The sequence below is a fragment of the Podarcis liolepis genome (assembly GCF_965112155.1).
Source record: "Podarcis liolepis genome assembly, chromosome: Z".
Classification (NCBI taxonomy): Eukaryota; Metazoa; Chordata; class Lepidosauria; order Squamata; family Lacertidae; genus Podarcis; species Podarcis liolepis.
Genome location: NC_139570.1, coordinates 48,128,527 through 48,149,629, shown reverse-complemented (window position 1 = coordinate 48,149,629; position 21,103 = coordinate 48,128,527). Strand labels below are relative to the sequence as shown.

The window sequence follows — 21,103 nt, the reverse complement described above, 5'->3', positions numbered from 1 at the left end:
TTTTATTTAATTTAAAACTTGCTACTTGTCCAAATTGTTCTATTCTTTCTAGTGCTTCTCTAGCACTAGTTAATGGTTCTTCTACTGTTATAACCAAGTCGTCCACAAACGCCTTTAATTTATATTCTTTCCGACCGACAGAAATTCCCTTGATTTTTTCTGCTTTTCTCATATTATTGACTGTAATGAATAATAATGGAGAGAAAGGACAACCCTGTCTTGTACCTTTCATAATTTCATTCCCCCCCCTCGTTAATACATTGTTTACTATCAATTTAGCTTTTTGATCTGAATATATCGCTTTTATACCTCTTACAAAAGATTGTCCCATTTCCATTAATTCCAAATTCTTTATCATAAATTCCTAAGAAATATTATCAAAGGCCTTTTCTGTATTTACAAATAGCAACGCCGCTTGCTTATCATTCCTGGCTATCAAATACTCAATTATATCAACTACAGTGGTACCTTTGGATATGAATGGGATCCGTCCCGGAGCCCCATTCGCATCCTGAAGTAAACGTAAGACGTGACTGTGTGTCTGCACATGACATTATTTTGAGCGTCTGCGTATGCGCGAGCGGCGAAACCCGGAAGTAACATGCTCCGTTACTTCTGGGTCGCCGCGGAACGCAACCCGAAAATATTCATCCCGAAGCTACTTCATCCTGAGGATGACTGTACGTTCCTTATGTTATCTTTCATTTGTTGTCCTGGAAGAAAGCCAGCTTGATCTTCATCTGTTCCATCTAGCTCAGTATTGTTGACACCAGCTGGCAGTGGCTCTCCAGGGTTTCAGGCAAGTTACATTTCCCAGTCCTAAGTGGAACTGCCGGGGACAGAATCTGGGACATTCTGCATGCAGAGCAAGTGCCCAGTCGCTGAGCTATGGCTCGTAGGAGCTAGAGGGATATAGGAAGCTACTTTATACTGATTCAGATCCTTGGCGCATCTATCACAGTGTCACCTACACTGACTGGCAGCAGCTCTCTGGTGGTTCATATTGGGGATATCCCCAGCCCTATTTGGAGATGCTGGGGTTGAAACTGGAACCTTCTGCATGCAAAGTGGATGCTTTGCCACAGAGCTACAGTTCTCCCCCCACCAAGTTCCTCCAGCAAGGGAAGACTGGTGGGGTGTCACAAGGCTTGCTCTGTTCTTACACCTTGAGATTCAGCAGTTTATATTTGTCAAGAACTATTTTCCTGTAGGATCAAATCAACTTAATATGCTTTATTTAGCATCTCACTGGGCACCTGCAGCTCTCTCTGGCATCAAAATGAGGTGGAGGTGCTCAGCACCCACTCTGATTCACGCACGAGCCTGGAATTTGCCGCTTGCTGCCAGATGATGCAGGGACAAAATAACAGGGCCGAGAGAGAGAGAGAACAGTTGCCATGTCAACATATATTTGTGTCCTCCCTTTCGAAAGCTGTTGCAAAATGAGGCAAGCTGCAGTTCGGGCAGCATGGTAGATGCTGGCCCAGGTATTATTTTAGACTGTATGCTAGGTGGAGGTGTATATGGTGCACTGGATCCTCCTGCCATTTTAAGGTAATTTAACAGGTTCCTGTGTCCTCTCCCTCTCTGAGAATTTAGGAAGCAATGAAACTGCCTCATGCACATTAATAGGCAAGTCATTAGACTACTGTTGATAACATAAGAGACATCCTGGATGAGACCAAAGGTCCATGTTGGCCTGCATCCTTTCCTCATGTTGGCCAACCAGGTATCTCTGGGGGAACCACAAGCAAAACCTGAGCGCAGCAGTGCTCTCCTCTCCTCTTGTGACTCCCCGAAACTGTTATTCAGAGGCATACTGCCCCCAACAGTGGCGTTAGAACACAGCTTGTGGCTGGTAGCCATTTGGAGCCTTTTCCTCCATGGGTTTGGCATGATTCTCTTTTGAAGCCATCCAAGTTGGTGGCCATCACTCGGTCTTGTGGGAGTGAAGGTCATAGTTCAGCTACGTGCTGTATGAGGACCAGGGCTCCACTCCCCCCCCAGCCAGTTCTCGCTGGAACTCAGTTCCTGCACATCTCAGGTGAGCGCCATTGCAATTATAAGAGAACAAGGGAGGAATTCAAGGTGAGTTCTGGCACCTCTTTTTCTAGAAAAATAGCACTGGTGAGGACATTCTTCAGGTTTCCTTGTTGCTGCACCCGGATTGAGCTTGTGCACTCACTTTCCCCCTCCCCATTTTCTCAAATGAATCATCCCTCCCCTTTTTGTTCGGAGCAAACTGCAGTGCACTTGTACATTTCCATCCACGTGTTCTCCTAACCATGATTATGGTAACTCAAACCATCTTGCAAACCCGCTTCTGACCATGGTTGCAAGCTGTGGTCCAGATCTGACCATAGTTAGTGAAAAGGGCAGTGCAGATGTTATATACCAGGGGTCAGCAAGCTTTTTCAGCAGGGGGCTGGTCCACTGTTCCTCAGACCTTGTGAGGGGCCAGACTATTTTTTTTGGGGGGGGGATGAATGAATTCCTATGCCCCACAAATAACTCAAGAGATGCATTTTAAATAAAAGCACACATTCTATTCATGTACAGTGGTACCTTGGGTTAAGTACTTAATTCGTTCTGGAGGTCCATTCTTAACCTGAAATTGTTCTTAACCTGAGGTACCACTTTAGCTAATGGGGCCTCCTGCTGCTGCCACACCGCTGGAGCACGATTTCTGTTCTCATCCTGAAGCAAAGTTCTTAACCCAAGGTACTATTTCTGGCTTAGCGGAGTCTGTAACCTGAAGTGTATGTAACCCAAGGTACCACTGTAAAAACACCAGGCAGGCTCCACAAATAACCCAGAGATGCATTTTAAATAAAAGGACACATTCTACTCATGTAAAAACACACTGATTCCCGGACTGTCCACGGGCCGGATTAGAAGGCGATTGGGCCAGATCCGGCCCCCGGGCCTTAGGTTGCCTACCCGTGTTATATACGGTTAACTCGATAAATGAGAAGGAGAGGAGGGTTCACACAAAGGAGAGGAAGGGGCAAAAGAAGGATAGGTGATGTTGCAGGAGAGCTGCCAGGGGATTCCTGATTTCTTGTACACATTGCTTCCAGAGATTCCTTTCTTCCAAAGGAAAGAGGGAACCTGTGGGTGCAACTGCCAAGATTATTCCCAACCCAGTCCAGGGGAGACCTCTTCAGAGGAAGAGGCCTGGGACTCTGCAGAGAATGCTGCTCCCCCCAACCGAAAACCTGCATGCAACTCTCAATAGTCCAAAGGCTTTCTGAAAAGTCACATATCGGGGATGCCTTGCCTGGATTCTTCAAGGACCCCACCTCAAGCCCCAGTGCTGAAAAGAAAAGAAAGGTGCCTATACTCACTGTGCCCCACTTTTAACATTTGGGGGTGGGAGGGAGGTGCCAGTACTGCGTACCCTTGAGTACCCCCAGAAATCAAGCCCTGTGTTCCAGGCCTCGTGAGTGAAGGTGGCAGGTGACCCTGTGGAAAGCCCAGAGCTCCCAGGAGAGCATCTATTTGGCTGCCAGACAACTTGGGAGGAGAAGACCCAACTGCAGGCAAGGTTTCAGCAAGAAGCAACGGACCTGGTAGAAGAGAACTGCCAATGACTGTACTAGTCTCTCCATGTCCTCTCAACCTTTGCTGAGTTAGCTCCTTTTTGAGCTCATTGATCTACAGTTCTGCTCCCTCCAACCTCATTGAGTACGGAGTCCATTGTTTTACGCATCACCCAAAAACAGGAACAGCATCACCCTCACAAGAGGACAAATATTTGCATTAAAAATTGCACATGCTGATCTATATGTATATGTATCCCTATCTATAAGAAGCCTGATAATCATAAAAGGAGCTAAATGTTGACATCTATCATTCTGTCTCTTGCTTACAGCAAAGGATGGGGGATCTGTGCCTCTCCAGCCGCCACCCGTACCAGCAGTGGTCAAGGATGGTGGGAGCTGAGGAACAAGGACACCTCCGCACCCGCACCCCCAGTATATGAACTGAACTTGAATTGGGGAAGGGGACGGGAGACCGAGGGAAACCAAAGGGAAGAACTACGACTCCCATGAAGCTCTCTGAGCCGAGTGGCTGCTGCGGATCCCCCTCTGGCGGCGATTGTGAGCAAGTACGTTCTCGATCCGGCTTAGGACCAGGTGGCCAAAGGGAGCTTCATTCGTGGTAGGCAGCGCTGCTGCAGAGACCCGGCGAGGAGCCTGATTTAGGCGGAGCGGGGTGCGGGGCTGCTGAGAGGAAAGGGAGGGCGCTGCAGTAGCAGCCCCCTCGGGCACCTCCAAGTCCCAGGGCTGGGAAGGTGGGCAGGACTCCCATCTGCGCGCGCGCAAAAAGGAGACACGCACCGATGAGGACTTGGGGGGCCACAGACGAGCCGTCGACGAGCCTTTGAGACGAGAGCCCCCCACCCTCCCAAAAAATAAAAAGCCCTCGGAGAGAGACGCTTTGCAAGCCGCTGGAGACGTGAGATCTCTCCCCGCCGCGTGCAGCAGCCATGGGGAACCGAGGAATGGAAGATCTCATCCCCCTGGTCAACCAGCTCCAGGATGCCTTCGCTGCCATCGGCCAGAATGCCAACCTGGACCTGCCCCAGATCGCTGTGGTCGGAGGGCAGAGCGCCGGGAAGAGCTCCGTCCTGGAGAATTTCGTCGGAAGGTAAGGGAGCCGGTGGTATTTATTTAAACCATCTATTTTATTTTATACCATCCCCCGCGCCTTAATTAGTCCTGGGCTTCTGTGGATGCTCGTGCAGAGCAGACATCCGGCTTAATGCGCGGAAGTCCCCCTCCTGCCGCCCTTGCCCAGTGGATATCCGAAATAGCGGGGAAACGGAGGCTGGGGAAGGGGAGGGGAAGGATCTGGAGCCGCTTCGGCTCCCTGCGATGGGGGAGCGGGAAAAGCTCTCCCCCCTCTCACGCCGCCATTCCTCGGCACTGCGGATGCGCCCTCCGCGCCGAGGATGTTGCAGAAAAACAGGAAGCCCCGGTGATTGGCAGGTGACATTCCACGAGCCATCACCTTCATCAGGATGAGGGGAGGCTCCGCATCCTTTCTCCCTCCCCGAAGGGATAAGATAATGTCCCTGTTTACTGGCAAGCCTCCACGAGCGGCGCGTTTGCGTTTCACATACGCTAAAACTAGGGGGAAATCTATAGATGTATGAATGTGTGTGTGTGTGTATACACCTCTGTCTCCTTCTGTTTGGGTGGGTATGAAATGCAATCCCTGCCCTGAGAAAGAGATCAACGATCGGTTTCAGTGAAAAGAAGCTTGCCGTGTACATCTGAAGGGAAGGGTGGAGGTGAGCATCAGTGTGTGAACAAAATTTGAAGGGCGCGTTATAGCAGCATCGCCCGCCGCCACCTCCGCTGTTCGTAGGAGTGATTTACTGCACAAAAGCAGCCATTTGGGGTCGGAGGGGGGGCGAGTTGTAAGAGGAAGAGCGAAAGGAAGCAATCCGACGTCTGGTGCTGTGCTGTGTCCACATCACCGCGCAGGGGGAGATTTGGCGCTTTTAATCCTAAATCATTTATTTATTTAGAGAGGCGGGGGGGGGGAAGCTCTATGTAGGAAGGCAGAATTCAGAATTGCTCCTGGGGCAGAGCGAGGCTGGGGAGAGAGTCCGTCTCTTCCTCTGTATCTTCCTCTCTCCCCCCCCCCCTTTTTCATTATGTTGCCAGAGGGCAATTGCAGGGCTGCGGTGAGGGGAGGGGGTGGGCAGATAGGAAGGAAGAGGAGGTTGCTTCAAGGAGAGCGTTTGCCATCTCCAGTCTTCTGGAGATTTTCAAAGCCCGGACAAAAGCCTCTCTTATGTTATGTAATCTCAAGATGGTAAAGAAATATCATGGTAGGGAGCTTAGCCATATTTTTTGGATTTTCTGTCTTTGGATTCAGCATTCTCTCCCTCCCTCCCTCTCTTGCAAAATGATGCAATTTGTGCATCAATGTGTGTTTTTCCACATTACAATTTCTGAGGCTGCTTATAGGGGTGGAGAGAAGGGCCAAGTGTAACAGTTCTGCTGGTCACATATGAAATGCACTCCTTGTCAAGAAATGTGTTAGTGATGCACCACACATTCACTGCCAAGATGTGCTAAGGACAGTGCCTTTCCCCTAGGACGTATTTGTCTCCTCTGTTTATAAGCCTCGCCTCGGACACAATCCTGCACCAGGTGAAATTCCAGGAAGGACTGGGGGGGGGGGTAATCGAATGCAGCACACCTTTTGCTTGCATATATTTGCCTGGTTTCACAGGGAATTAGTTATCCAACAGATAGTAGATGGGAGGTGGTTATTGACTAGGCCAGCTAGCAATATGTCTTAGCATCTCTTAGGTATACTCTTCTCTGAGTATCTTGGGTGATGCCATGTTGAGGATCCAGAGGGGAAGATGAAATGTTTGCTCCTTGATAAGGAAAATCAGCATTTTGGGTGCTCCCTTTTTATAGTAAAATACTGCTGATGGCATACTTTCATGTGACCTTCAAGCCAACCTCCAGAAACCTCTGCAAATAGCAGGCGATCAGGAAGGGTGGCTCACACAGGCTGTTCCTGCGGGACACTTATGAGCTGGCTGGTAGCGTTTTGATGCTTATTTTAATCCTTTTCAATTGGGAAGAATTCACTAAGGCTAGGAGATTGGTACCTTGTGATTCCCACTAAGAGAAGAGGGGCTTCTGGAAACAAGCCGTGTTTCAGTTTTCTATACAATATAGTTGTGTCACCCTTCCCTCTCTTCATGTCCACAATGAAAATTTGTGTGTGTGTCTTTTTAAAATAGCACTGATACCTTTGCATCTCAAATGGCTGCTTCCAGCTCCATTCTTAACCAAAACGACCTGAGAGCTGTTGAATTTCATTTAGGATCGGCACTGTTAAGAGACAGCCCAAGCTGCAAAGCTGTATGTCTCTACTGCTGCTTCCACAGCAAAAACCTAAAACAACAGACATCCAAGGGGTCTGTTTATTATAGGATTGAAAAGCCTTCACTGGGTGCACATTTGGAATGTCCTGAGGTTTTTGCTTGCATGACCAGGTTGATTGTAGGTGGAGTCAGTCAATCCCCACCTTGCAAAGACACTTATTGTTGTCATCAAATCAGCTGAAAAAAATGGGGGCCTGCAGCTGAGGTGGGGTGGGGGAGTTGGCTAGACCTTTCATTCGTCAGCTGTAATGTGGGCTGATTAAAAAAAATGTCCTTATTGCAAAAAGTCCATAATCTTTTAGGGAAACAGGTTTTGGGGAACCATGCAACCTGGATTTGCTGGTACGAGCTTGAATCCCACCTCCAAAATAGTGACAGACTGGAAATATCCTTTGGCCATGAGATGAGCAATGCATTCATATTTCTGTTGTTTACTTGAGTGCCTGGTGGATGGAGGGCAGGTGAATGAATGGATTTCTGCATTTTGTCCTCTTCTGATGGGTCTTTTCTCCAAGAGAGCCTATGGGGATGTGACCTCACTAGATTTCCTCCGGTTGTCTCCATGGCAGCAGATTCACAGTGCTGCAGTTTCTTTAGATCTTGAAGGGTTCAAGCAGAGCTGTTGAGTGCGAGGGCAGAGGAAAAGTTAAATCCTTCCAGATAAATTATTGGGGGGAAAGGGGCTAAGATGCCATCTCCTGATACCAAATGCCGTCAGAGGGCTAAGTGGCTTAGAAGACTGGGTTGGGGAGTGTGGTGCGTTTAGCCTATTGTAACCGCATTTGAAATGCTATGTAGGTTGTTTTACATTACAGCAGCAAATTGTGAAGATGGCAGCAGGCAGCTGTGTTTTGATAACATACCCCTTTGGCTGTGTCTGATAGCTTAAACCCCCCCCCCCTACAAAACCATTCTATAATCCTGCTGAATAAGTGTGTCTTTTGAATACTGGCTTCTGAACGGTCTGGGGCTGCAGTTACACACACACACACACACACACACACACACATACCCTGAATAAAAGGAGGTACAAAACAACATAGTGTAGATTGGCTTCAAACAGGGTCAGAAGGATGCACAGGCCTTCTGCTGACCTGATGAGTAGCAGGGGAATAACTGAGTCTCTTCCGAGTCTGAAATCATGACAATCAGGCTGACTTCAATATGTGCTTTACACACACATTGACTCTGTGCACTGAAACCTCCAGATTTTAAAATTGTTGTTCTTTAAGCAAATCTTAGAATTCTTTCATGAAGGCCTCTAGTCCGCCATTTGCAGACCTGGCAGAGCGGGGGCCATTTTTTAAGGAGTGGAAAGTGGTTCTGTTAAGGCTTGAAGGCAAAAGTCTGGGGCCCTCATCTGAATGAGCAGGAATGGCCCCCCAGCACAGCCACATATTATCCCAAGAGGTTTAAGTCCCTTAAAAACAACAACAACCATTTATAACCCGTCTTTCCTCCAAGGACCACAAAGTGCACACATTTTATGTATTTATGTATATTGTTTTCTTGCATGAGGATAGCAGTGACAGTAAACAGAAACACCAGTCGCAAGGTCTACAAATGAAATACAAAATACAGTGGTACTTCGGGTTACAGATGCTTCAGGTTACAGACACTTCAGGTTACAGACTCCGCTAACCCAGAAATAGTACCTTGGGTTAAGAACTTTGCTTCAGGATGAGAACAGAAATTGCACGCTGGCAGCATGGTGGCAGCGGGAGGCCCCATTAGCTAAAGTGGTACCTGAGGTTAAGAACAGTTTCAGGTTAAGAACTAATCTCCGGAACGAATTAAGTTCTTAACCCGAGGTACCACTGTACAACCTGTAACCACAAAGCCATTATAGAGATGATCTCAAATCATATACTATCTCTCACATACAAATCTAATCTAAATCTTGCAATACAGTTCTAAGTATGCCACGATCAATTGTTCATAGTTGATGACGGACGTCAGCCCAGCCATACCCTTCTCGCCACTTCTGGTAATGCCTCGTATTCTCCCACAAGGTGGACACACGATTATCCAACTGCCATTTTTCCTCACAGCCACCCGGCAAGGTAGGTTGGGCTGAGAGAGTGTTTCTGGCCAAGTGAACTACATGGCTGAGTGGGGATTAGGAACCTGGTCTCTCAGGTCTATGGCTAGTGCTGCTACCACTATATCACACTGCACTAGTCCCTAACTGCACCACTGACGGTGGAAGGTGCCTGGAGCAAGCAGAAAGCTGTAGACTACAGGCTACAGCCAGTGACCCCAAATGAGGGTGTTAAGCAGAGCAAGGAGATTTAAGCTGGAACCACAATGGGATTGGTTCTTCCAAGACCGTGGCTGGATCTACACTGACCTGTTTAACATTATATCCCCCTATTAGAACGCTATCAGATATGGCGTTCTAAAACGACCCAGGGCACACTTGCTAATTAAAACATTTTTCTCCCTTGGTTTTCTGTCAAATGTAAGCAATACCCGGCGACACCATTTTCCAAAATGCTGTTTCTCTCCCTGCGGCTGGTTGCTGGTTGCTCTGTTCCGCCCTCTGGTGTAAAAATTTAATCCTCCCTCCCCCCTCCCTGTCCTTTGTTATCTGCCCCTTGAATGCCATTGGAGGGGGTTCACAGTTTTAATGCAGTGAAAAAAGGTAAAATGCTATACAGTGGTACCTTGGGTTACAGACGCTTCAGGTTACAGACGCTTCAGGTTACAGACTCCGCTAACCCAGAAATAGTACCTCGGGTTAAGAACTTTGCTTCAGGATGAGAACAGAAATCGTGCTCTGGCGGCACGGCAGCAGCGGGAGGCCCCATTAGCTAAAGTGGTACCTCAAGTTAAGAATAGTTTCAGGTTAAGAACGGACCTCCAGAACGAAATAAATTCTTAACCCGAGGTACCACTGTATAGGGACATATGGGCAGTGTTTCACCAATATAGTAGCATAAAACGATTAAAAAATAAGCGATAAAAAAGACAATGTAATAATGCATTATGAACTCAAAAGTAGGATGTCATGTGTCCATCTACATTATCAAAACCATTCCTAAACCCTTCCTTAACGTTAAAAATCATGTGTGTAGATCTGCCCCCTGAGGCTTCTGGGCAGCGCCAGCCCCACCACAAGGCAGAGTGAGGCTGCTGTCCCAGGTAGTAAATTCTGAAGGGTGGAAATTGGCTAGAAATGTGTGTCATATGTTCTGCCCTGCAGCCCCTAAGCTAGCTTGCTGCCCTAGCATGGCTGGTGTACCAGTGAGGCAACCTGCCTTGGGTAGCATGCTGCTTCCACCCCACCAGGGGGTGGGTCTGGATCTTTTTCTGGGGGGGGGGAGTGTCTTGCCTCAGGCCCCAAAGGCGTTTCACTAAATTCCTTGGTTAGGATGTGCATGGGTCTCAATCCCTTTTAACACTGAGCATGCATTTAGCATCCACCCAGAACATGCTCAGAACCAAGGTTCCCACCTCACCAGAACACTTTTGCATATTTAAACATTTCTGCTCAAATATAGAGTGGTGGTACCTGGGAGATGAGGGTACAGGTCCCCACTCAGTCAAGGAGCCCTCTGGGTGACCTCAGGCCAGTTACTGCCTCTAGGCCTAACCTATCTCGAAGGGTTGTTGTGAGGATAAAATAGGGAGGGGGAGAACTGTCTATTGCGCTCCGTGGAGGAAAAAGGTGACAATAAATGTAAGTAAGTAAGTAAGTAAGTAAGTAAAAATTGCTTTTCCTTCAAGTAGCCTGTAGTCTTTATTTTTATTTGGGGGGGGGGGTAAAAAATGAGGCAACAGAACTCATGCCTTGAAATGAGCACTGAGCCATTTTGGCTACCAGCCCCAAACGAACTTTGTTTTTTGGCATCCGTCTGTCTTGAGGGAGAATGGAGTGTGCCTCTGGGGGTCAGGTCAAACTACTGGAGAATCACAGCGCTTTCTGTGACTGCAGAGACTCATAGCTGCTGCCTCCCGTGTTATTCTTGCTGTGCTAATAGCACTGAGGTGACTTCCCCTCAGAGTGTATGGAGGTCCTGGACTGTCCAGACGATAAGATGGCCTCCTCTTAGCCTCACTGATGTGGTCCAAAGGGAAGCAGAGCAAGACTTTGACACCTGCTTGGCTGCAGGAGTCTTCAAACAAACAAACAAACAAACAAACAAACAAACAAACAAACAATTGGAGAGTTCTGCACCTGCCAAGGTAGTCTGTCCAGTCTGGTCAGGGATGCTGGGATGGGGGTGGAGTCTGACAACACCAGGGCGGAGGGAGGTAAACAGTGGTGCCAAAATGGCAAAGAAACTGAAAGTGTACAGCCGGTGGCAATTCTATGTAAAGCTTCATAGAAGCACAGTGGCCAGCAGGAATTGGTGAAAACCCAGTCCTCTTAGTAATGCTAGGATTTGGACAGGTCATTTATCTTGGATCAAACCTAAATAGATAGAACTGACCAATGAGTTTTAATTCACCATGCTAAGGGTGCCTTTGAAATTCTTTCCTTGGAAAATTCAGCTTCCTTTCTCATGTAGAATAGAGGTGGGTCACACCAGTGAGCTTTATGGCCAACAATCTAACCTCTGCACCAAGCACCGTGTGTCAGGTGGCTCAAGACAAAGGCAGTGAACCTGCGTCCCGCCCAGGATATTGTTGGACTCCCCTCAGTCCCAGCCAGCATGGCCAACGGTCATGGACAATGGGAGCTAGAACCCAGCAACAGATGCCCCACCCTGCTCTAGGGCAAGACTACATAAACAGGACACTGTGCTGCCTGATGCAGAGGACAAGATGGTGTGTTTCCATCTGTTCCTCCATTCTATTTAGAGGTAAGATAAAAGGTAAAGGACCCCTGGACAGTTAAGTCCAGTCCAAGGCGACTGTGGGGTTGCGGTGCTCATCTCGCTTTCAGGCTGAGGGAGCCGGCGTTTGTCCACAGACAGATTTCCGGGTCATGTGGCCAGCAGGACTAAATCGCTTCTGGTGCATGGAGGACTGTGACAGAAACCAGAGCTCATGGAAACGCCGTTTACCTTCCTGCCACAGCAGTACTTGTTTATCTACTTGCACTGGTGTGCTTTCAAACTGCTAAGTTGGCAGGAGCTAGGACCGAGCAACGGGAGCTCACCCCGTCGCGGGGATTTGAACCGCCGACCTTCCGATCGGCAAGCCCAAGAGGCTCAGTGGTTTAGACCACAGCGCCACCCACGTCCCTATTCCATTTAGAAAAGCAAACTGGACAGGTAGTTGACTCTCACTGCATCCCACACTGGCAATGGGAGAGCATCTTGCACTGCCCCTGAGGCTAATTTAGGGGATGGAGAGCAGGCCATGCATGGAGCATACCCCTCTGACCTCCAGTAAGGGGGAATGGCCGGGGGCTCAGGAGGAGTGGCCAGCAGCTGCTGTTGTCCCGCACCCCTGCTTTCCCTCTCTGTTGGTGATGTGTAAGCAGCCACCCTCACCTTACTGCTAGCCTCCAAGGCTTTCTGTCTGGCCACATTCACACCATACATTTAGAGTGCTAGTAGCACCACTTTAAACAGGCATTGTTCCCCCAAAGAATTCTGGGAGCTGTAGTTTGTTCAGGGTGCTGAGATTTCTCAGGAGGTCCTTATTCCCAATTCCCAGAATTCCCGGTGAAGAGGGATTGTTAAACCACTTGGAGAAATGGTAGCTATGGGAGGGGAATAGGTGTCACTTAAGAATTCTTAGCATCCTTAACAAGCTACACCTCCCATGAGTGTCTGCAGTGGCATCCTAGCATGCTAAATGTATGGTGTGAATGTGGCCGGAGCATTTTTGCCATGTCTTTAGCGCTGAACAAGCCTTTTCTCTGCCTTGGTGGAGGTTAGAGATGGGTGCGTATAAATAACTCTACTGTACAAACGTAACATTTACATTTGCCGTTCAGTTCATCACTGGTGTGTGGCTCTTGGAAGGTTGCCTAGATGTGACAGTGGCCCTCAAGTTGAAAAAGGTACCCATACATCTGCCTCACACTGCATCAGAGACTGAGTTTGTGTCCACCAAAAGTTGGCTGTCTGCGGTGTTCCTGCTGACAGCTCCTGTCAGAGGCCGAGAGGTGGTGTGACTCACCTAAGGTGACACAGCAGGTCCGTAGCAAGTGAGGGTCACCTAGCCTTTTAGCTGCTGAATCATATTGGTTGAGGTAGAAGATCCTGTATCTCCTCACGAGCTCCCCTTGATCTGCTTCATTTATTTGTTTATTGATTAAGTTTTTTATACCGCCCTATACCTGTAGATCTCAGGGCAGTTCACTACATAAAATTAAAATATTAAAAACTCAAAATACATAGTAAAAATAACAAACAGAAACCAATAATCTCTGTTTCTACAACACAATTAAAAGACCATAGAATGTTAACCAGCCAAATGCTTGGTTGAAGAGAAATGTTTTTATCTGGCGCCTAAATATCTGTAAAGAAGGATCCAGGTGGGCCTCCCTGGGGAGAGTATTCCACAAATGGGGAGCCACTGCAGAAAAGGCCCATTCTTGTGTTGCTACCTCCTGGACCTCTTGTGAAGGAGGCACCCGAAGAAGGGCCTCATGAGATGATATCAGGGTCTAGAGAGATTCATATGGAGAGAGACAGTGCTGGAGGTATTGTGGTCCTGAGCTGTTTAAGGCTGTATAGGTAAAATCCAGCACTTTGAATTGGCCCTGGTGAGCACTTGGCCACTGAATTCTGCACTAGCGGAAGTTTCCAAACCATCTTCAGAGGCAGCCGTATGTATAATGCATTGCAGTAACCCAACCTTGAGGTTACCAGAGCATAGACAATAATAGTTAGGCTGTCCCTGTGCAGATAGGGTGTAGCTGGGCCACCAGCCAAAGTTGATGGAAGGCACTCCGGGCTACTGAGGCCACCTGAGCTTTAAGCAACGGCAGAAGATCCAGGAGAACCCCCAAGCTACATACCTGCTCCTTTAGAGGGAGTGTAACCCCATCAAGAGCAGGCTACCTCCCACCCAGCCGGTCTAGGGAACCACCCACCAACAGTGCCTCAGTATTATCTGGACTGAGTTTCAGTTTGTTGGCTCTCATCCAGTCCATTACCGAGGCAAGACAATGGTCCAGCACATCCACTGCCTCACCAGCAGATGTAGAGGAGAAGTGAAGCTGTGTGTCCTCAGCGTATTGCTGACAACGTCCTCCAAAACTCTGGATGACCCCACTCAGCAGTTTCATGTAGATGTTAAGCAGCATGTGTCCAACCTGACAGCTTGCTTGCCCCTGTGTCATGTACTTTCCCTGCAAACAGTCAGGATGAATTCACAATAAACCGACTGTCCAGAATTGCCCCAAGACTGTTGTTTCCTGCTCTGAGGAAAGTAGGTATAGATTTATAGCTACACACCTGACCACTGAAGGGAAACTTATCCATTCAGAAAAAATCAAGTGGAAAGAGCTGTACCTGGGCTTCATCAAGCAAAGTGTCTGTCTTCTCTCTCGTGCAAAAACAAGCAAAACTGCTTGCGTATAGAAAACTACCTTACAGGGAATTCAGATCGCTAATTCAGCTCTGCTGACAGGCCAGATTTATCAGGAGCCTCCTCTCCCACAACTGTCAGCTGGGAGCAGTCATTCCAGCAGGTTACCTCAGTGGGAGGGATGGGAATCAGCAGGACTCATTCCATCAGGACTCATTCCATCAGCTCTGCTGAAAGCCCACCTCCATCAAACTGTGCATCGTGCCCTTGAACTGCTTCCATTCAAGCTGGTCATTATAAGGACTGCTATGTAACTTTTAAGAATTTGCTTCCCACCCGCTTCCATCACGGTTCTGTTTTTCCTGTTGTGTTGTGTCTTATCTTGTAAGCCTGCAAGCTTCCTAAATAGGATGTCCTTTGTTGTTTTGATTGCAAGTCCACTAGGTCTGTACATCACCATGCACATTGATGGCAGTATCATCATCATAAACCAATCAAATTTTCCTTTTTATTTCCCTCTCCATTGCCTAGGAAAGCATTCAGATACCTGCTCTTCCACTTTCCTGAAGTGGTACAGTCCAAGAAAAGCTTTATGCCGAATATATAAACCATCTCTGAGAGTTTTGTTGCCAACCCACAAGTGCAATGTAATGCAAAAGATTCTGTGTATATGATATCTCTCTACACTATATTTGCACTTGTCTGTCACCATGTAGCCCCCACTGGAGGATTTGGAATGCCTCGTCACATCTCTGGATTTCCATGAAGTCAGGGCTAGTTAGGGAAGCAAAAGGAAAGTTGCACAACAGCAGCGGCTATGGCGTAGGAGCAAGAAGGGAGGAAAAACTGAGCATGGAAAAGTGGGGATTTAAAACAATGGGAGAGGTCCAAGACGCTTGGGAAGGGAAGAATGCTAATGGGTTGTTGTTCAGTGTAGGCTTCTGTATTGTACCCATTGCCACCATTTCTCCTTTTTGATTTCTTTTAAATATCAAAAAGGAGAAATAGTGGCAATGGGTACAACACAGACGCAAACACCAAAAAGCTAACACAGCAAAGCCTTTCTCAACTCTCTTTCCTTTGTTCCCATCCAGCTTGCTTCACTCAAATCAGCCCTGTTGCTTAAAGTTGTGGCCTAAATTCTGCCAAAAACCAAAATTTGAGTCAAGTGTGAATTTATTTAGGGGGGAGGTTTTTGGGTCTGAACACGCAAAACTACCACTTTTCCCCTCGTAGTCTTTTCCCATTCCTTCTTTAGTCAAACATCTGATATTGTTTAAAATTGCTGCTTTTTTCTTCTCAGTGCATTTCCGCCCCTGCTTTGCTCAAACCTCTCTGTCTTCCATTCCTCAGCTGCCTTATATATATTATTTCTCTCCTGATACCATGTGCTGTCTTCTACATGAAGTTCCAGATTCACTGTAGTAACAAATAACAGGTATTTTTATTAAGCAGCACAAACTCGTATATGTGCAGCATCCATCACTGAACTCTCTCTGAAGACAGGCTTGCTCTTACGAGCCTATTCATCTTAAATATATAATAACTTATATTTGCAGAAGTTGAAGGGATTCAGAATAGGGGGGGGAGGTGTGGGAAAGGGGTGGTTTTAGTGTGAGGAGGAGTTGAAAATAGGTAGGAGAAAGGGGGTGTTATATACTGAGTTGAATAGGTTCCAAAATGCAGCAGTCTGATTGGTCCTAGAACAATAGGATTCAGGATGCAGCAGTCTGATTGGTCCACAGGAGCCACCCAATCCAGCTCCAGGTGGAAGTGAATCCGCAACCTGATTGGCCTACAGGAGAATCCCGGAATTAGCCAATCACGTGGGGCCCATTGTGTAAATAATGTATATAAAGCAGACATTCTGGGGGAACTTCCATTCCTCCTCACCACTAGGAGCTGAATAAAGAGCATGAAATCCACTCTCGACTCCAAGTATATTTCAGGGGGTGAGGGTGAAAATGGAGAAGTGCAAAGGGGGTTCCCAAAAAGGAGTAGGAGGCATGGCAATGGGGGTGAAGAAGAAAGCAGGGATATGAAAGGGGGCCCTGTATTGGAGGTGAAGGTGGCTTTATAACTGGGTGGAAGGTGAAAAGGATGCTTTGGAGTTCCAGTGTGTGGGAGGAAGATGCAGGAGGTTGTGTTGGGGGTGATTTGCATTCAATGGGGTTGCACGAAGGGAGGCGGGAGAAGAAGGAGGCATGGGCATGGGGGTGAAGATGAAAGTGGGTGCAAAATGGAGCCACAGAAGGAAAAACTGGGATGATTTGATTTTAGCATACAATTCAACAAGTAACGTCTTTTTGGGAGGGGTTGGCAAGCAGATGAAGCAGGGTACAATGCAATGTAACTTATTAATATAACGTACTGCATTTCTCCTTTTAGAATAAATTCAAAGTGGCTTACTGAAACGTCTGTAAAATTCATAAAAAAACAGTAAAAACAAATTGCTAAAACTCATTTCATGCGTTAGAACTGAATAGCAGGCTAAAACAAATCTTTACAGGGCTGTTTATTTATACATTTTTTAAAAAAAAATTATATATGGATGTTTTATGATGGCCTATACTTGTAATGACCTATAAGGTTTGGCGAAGAAGAAGAAGAAAAATAAATCAGTGTAAAAATAGGGAGACAGAACTTCAACCCACTCTAAAATCTGTGTGAGATATTTCACAGAAGCTCCTTTTCTTCTTTAGAGTAGAGTGGATCCCCAGCGCTAGTCACTCCTAATTATTCTCCTGGTATCACTTACTGGTCTGTTAATGGATTACTCAACCATGCAAAGCCTATATTTATAATAGCAGATGTCCAGGGAGCTGGTGTGTTTGTGTTTGTTTGTTTGTGTGTGTGTGTGTGTGTGTCTTCCTGGGTGCATGTGCCAGTTTGCTAAGGACGCAGTGTGGTGCTTGCAACACCAGATTATGGTGATAAAGGCCACTAACTGGCAGCGTGGGATGAACCTGAGGAAGGAGGACAGCTGGCACTCCTCATCCCAGGAACACTGAAGCCCGCCTCTCAGCCTGGTGGAGAAGAACCAAATGGGTGGGGGAGGAATTTTAAAAGAGAAGGGTTGAGCTTCTCAGCAGCTTTAGGGGTGCATGTGGATGGAGACACTCCTCATTTGAGTGGAATGGAAGGAGATGGGAAAGAAAAGTCCTGGATCAGAAATGTCCTTTTACTGTTTGCTTTCAAAGGGTCCCTTCAGGAGAGCAATTCAGGAGAGCATTTGAGCTCAATGATATTATCAAGGACTTATCCCACTTTCAATACTGTTTTGAGGGCAGACACACTGATTCACTGCCAATCAAAACAAATGAAAACTAGAACAGGCTGCAGAGTTCAAAACAAGCAGCCTTGCTCATCACCATTTTCGCTCAGAAGCCCATCCTAGCTGTACACTTTCAGTTTCTTTGCCATTTTGGCACCACTGTTTACCTCCCTCCTCCCTGGTGTTGTCAGACTCCACCCCCATCCCAGCATCCCTGACCAGACTGGACAGACTACCTTGGCAGGTGCTGGACTCACCAATTCTCTTTGTTTGTTTGTTTGTTTGTTTGTTTGTTTGTTTGTTTGCTTGCTTGTTTGAAGACTCCTGCAGCCAAGCAGGTGCCAAAGTCTTGCTCTGCTTTCCTTTGGACCACATCAGTGAGGCTAAGAGGAGGCCATCTTATCAGCCCATGACCTCCATACACACTGAGGGGAGGTCACCTCAGTGCTATTAGCACAGCAAGGGTAACACAGGAGGCAGCAGTTATGAGTCTGCAGATAAATGCCCTATCCAAGTCCTAGCATTACTAGGAGGACTGGGTTTTCACCAATTCCTGCTGACCACTGTGCCTCTATGAAGCTTTACGTAGAATTGCCAAAGTCCCAGAACTTCCTGCTGGAATCCTGGAATCTTGTGCAGTGGCCTAGCTAGCCGCTCGGGCGCCTGGAGTGGCACACCTGCCCTGTGCCCAGGGTGAGCTGCCCATGGGGGCAAGGCAGGCTGCCCACGGGGCACGGCGACCCGGGGCAGAGAGCGCTGTGGAGCCTCCAAGGAATCTGCCCGCTGCCTCCCCCTCAGCTGTAGTAGAGTGGCTGAGGAGGAGGCAGCAGGCAGATGCAAGCCCCAAGCTGCCGTTTCGGGCACCACGAAGCCTGCAGGCACCCTGAGCCACCGCGTCACTCGGGTATGCTGCTTATCCCACAGTAAGTACCACCCCCACAGTGTGGTGCCCAGTGCCCCCCTCTCCTCCCCTTGCTGTGCCTCTGATCCTGTGCCCCTCCAGATGGCAAGATGCAGTAACAGTGGAGGGGCATCACAGAACAAAGTGGAATAATGTGTGGACAGTCCAGTGGAAATCCACCACTAAAATGTTACTATAACGACAGTGGGCACATTGCAGAATACACTGGCAAAAACCCCACCAGTCCAGAGGGTCTGAAAGCTGGAAGGGAAAGCAGAAGACATGGGGAAGAACTGTTAAAGCGGCCTTTGCCAGCCTGGCACTTTCCAGATGCTTTGGGCTACAATCACCACTAGCCTACCTAGCATGTCTGACGGGGGTTGTACTCTAAAACAATAAATACCGTATTCCAATTAGGAGTCCTATGTCATTCATTGAGAGTGAACCTGGCATAGTGGTTAGAGTGTTGGAATAGGACCTGGGAGACCAGAGTTTGAATCCTCACTCAGCCAGGAAGCTCACAGTGACCTTGGACCAGTTGTAGTCTTTCAGCCTGACCTACACCCGAGGATTGTTGTGAGGATAAAATGTGGGTGGGGTTGTATATGCCAGCATGAGCTCCTTGCAGGAAAGGTGGGATGATAGATAGATAGATAGATAGATAGATAGATAGATAGATAGATAGATAAATGTAAATGGGGGGGTCACATGATCCTAGCACAACATGAGTACAGTGGTACCTCGGGTTAAGAACTTAATTCGTTCTGGAAGTCCGTTCTTAACCTGAAACTGTTCTTAACCTGAGGTACCACTTTAGCTAATGTGGCCTGCCGCGCTGCCACCGCGCGATTTCGGTTCTCATCCTGAAGTAAAGTTCTTAACCTGAGGTACTACTTCCGGGTTAGTGGAGTGTCTGTAACCTGTAGTGTTTGTAACCCGAGGTACCACTGTATGTACTAGAGAAGGTACATCCATAAGAGACTGAATTTCTGGAGACCTCGGAGAGAATGAGGAGTGAGCCCTGAAGGAAACATAAAGACAATGTAAGAACTGTAATTTACTAGGAATTGCAAGACATGGAGTGTCCAAGGTGAACAGCTGGAACATCTGCATTCAATGGGGCATCATTTTAGCAAGCTGCACTGGTCGTGGCATATATATAAAAAAAAGCAATCTGATTGTGGAACCAAACAGCACCAGTGGGGCAGTCGCCTCAGTATGCAGATTTTGGGGCAAGGGTCATGAAAGATCAGTGAGCTACTGGTTATTTAATTTGTCGGTGTTGTGCTTTTACTGCCAGGGAGGAGTAGGAAGAGATACTTGTGGGATTTCTTGCCTCAAAATAACTGTGGCTGACTTAGTTACTAGGATCATAGAAAGCTGGACCATTGGTTCCTCTAGCTGAGTATTGTCTACACCAGGGGTTGGCAAACTACGGCCCAGGGGCCAGATGCGGCCCCCCAGGCTTGCAAATCCGGCCTACAGACCCTGCTGCCCACTTGGTCAGTCCACATACGCTGCAGATGCCTCGCCGCACAGGGACTGACTTCCACGACGCTGGCATGGCTTCTGTGCAGGCGGCGACGCTGGTGCAGCCATGGATTGGCTGCAGGAAGCTCCTGCAGCCAATCCGAAGCCGCGACATTTGGATTTGCGTGCAGGGGAGGCGATGGCGATAGAGACCTTGCCACAATATTGTGTGACCGTTGCATGGTGCGCACTTACCCAGGAATAATTGTGCTCTGGTGGGATGTGATGTCAACTTTTACACAGAGGGCAGGCCTGCTGGAATGAATCGGCCCGGGTTAGGCATGACCACTCATGCCAATGGGTCTACTCTTGAGTAAAAAATAGGGGCACGACTTCCACGTAAATACACATTTTTTAAAAACTATAGTCCAGCCCCCAACAGTGTTTGAGGGGCAGTGAACCAGCCCCCTGTTTAAAAAGTTTGAGGACCCCTGGTCTACACTGATGGGCAGTAGCTCTCCAGGGACAGTCCAGCCTTAGCTGGGGGTGCCGGGAACTGAACTTAGGACCTTCTGCAAACAAAGCAGTTGCTCTGCCACTCAGCTAATTATGTGCCTTGACTTAGTATGGAGGGCTTACTTTGGTCTGACCCTTGAACCAAAATGGGTGACTCAGTGCTTTGCCAGGATAAGGCCCTTGATTGAGGAAAATTGCAAATCCTCCATGCTGCAAGTTAATGATCTGGAGAAGATGCAGCTCTTAATTCCCTTAGCTGCAGGGGCTGAATTTGTCATGCTGTGTTGGGCAGAGAATTTATTTCCAGACAAGAGTCAAACCCACTCACTCTGTTCCCCCCTTACAAGGCTCATTTCTAGAATTTGGAAAGAGAAATCAGTTTACTAAAGCAGCAAAACGAGATGGACATCTGAATCAGCCTCCTGCCAGTGTAAAAACTCACATATGGAATTACCCAGCTTCTGTGTCTTTAAAGCAAATTTATTGTACTGTTTTCACAGGATTAGGTGCTCAGTTTAGATCTGGTCTTTGAGAAACATATATTTTTACCTTGGCTCACAGTAGCCTTTGCCAACCTATTGCCCTC

At 47.7% G+C, this 21,103-nt stretch overlaps 1 protein-coding gene across 17 annotated transcripts in view; it reads left to right on the top strand.

The window, feature by feature from the left end:
* Positions 1-3,879: 3,879 nt before the first annotated feature.
* Positions 3,880-21,103, top strand: part of DNM1 (dynamin 1) — a 130,415-nt gene continuing 113,191 nt past the window's right edge. For all 17 annotated transcript variants that reach the window (XR_014521573.1, XR_014521574.1, XR_014521575.1 and 14 more), the window contains exon 1: positions 3,880-4,653. Coding sequence is in view for 12 of the 17 variants with exons in the window: in XM_083485823.1 (XP_083341949.1) it covers positions 4,493-4,653 (161 nt within the window). In the remaining 5 variants the exon portion in view is untranslated. The remainder of the gene's footprint in view (positions 4,654-21,103) is intronic.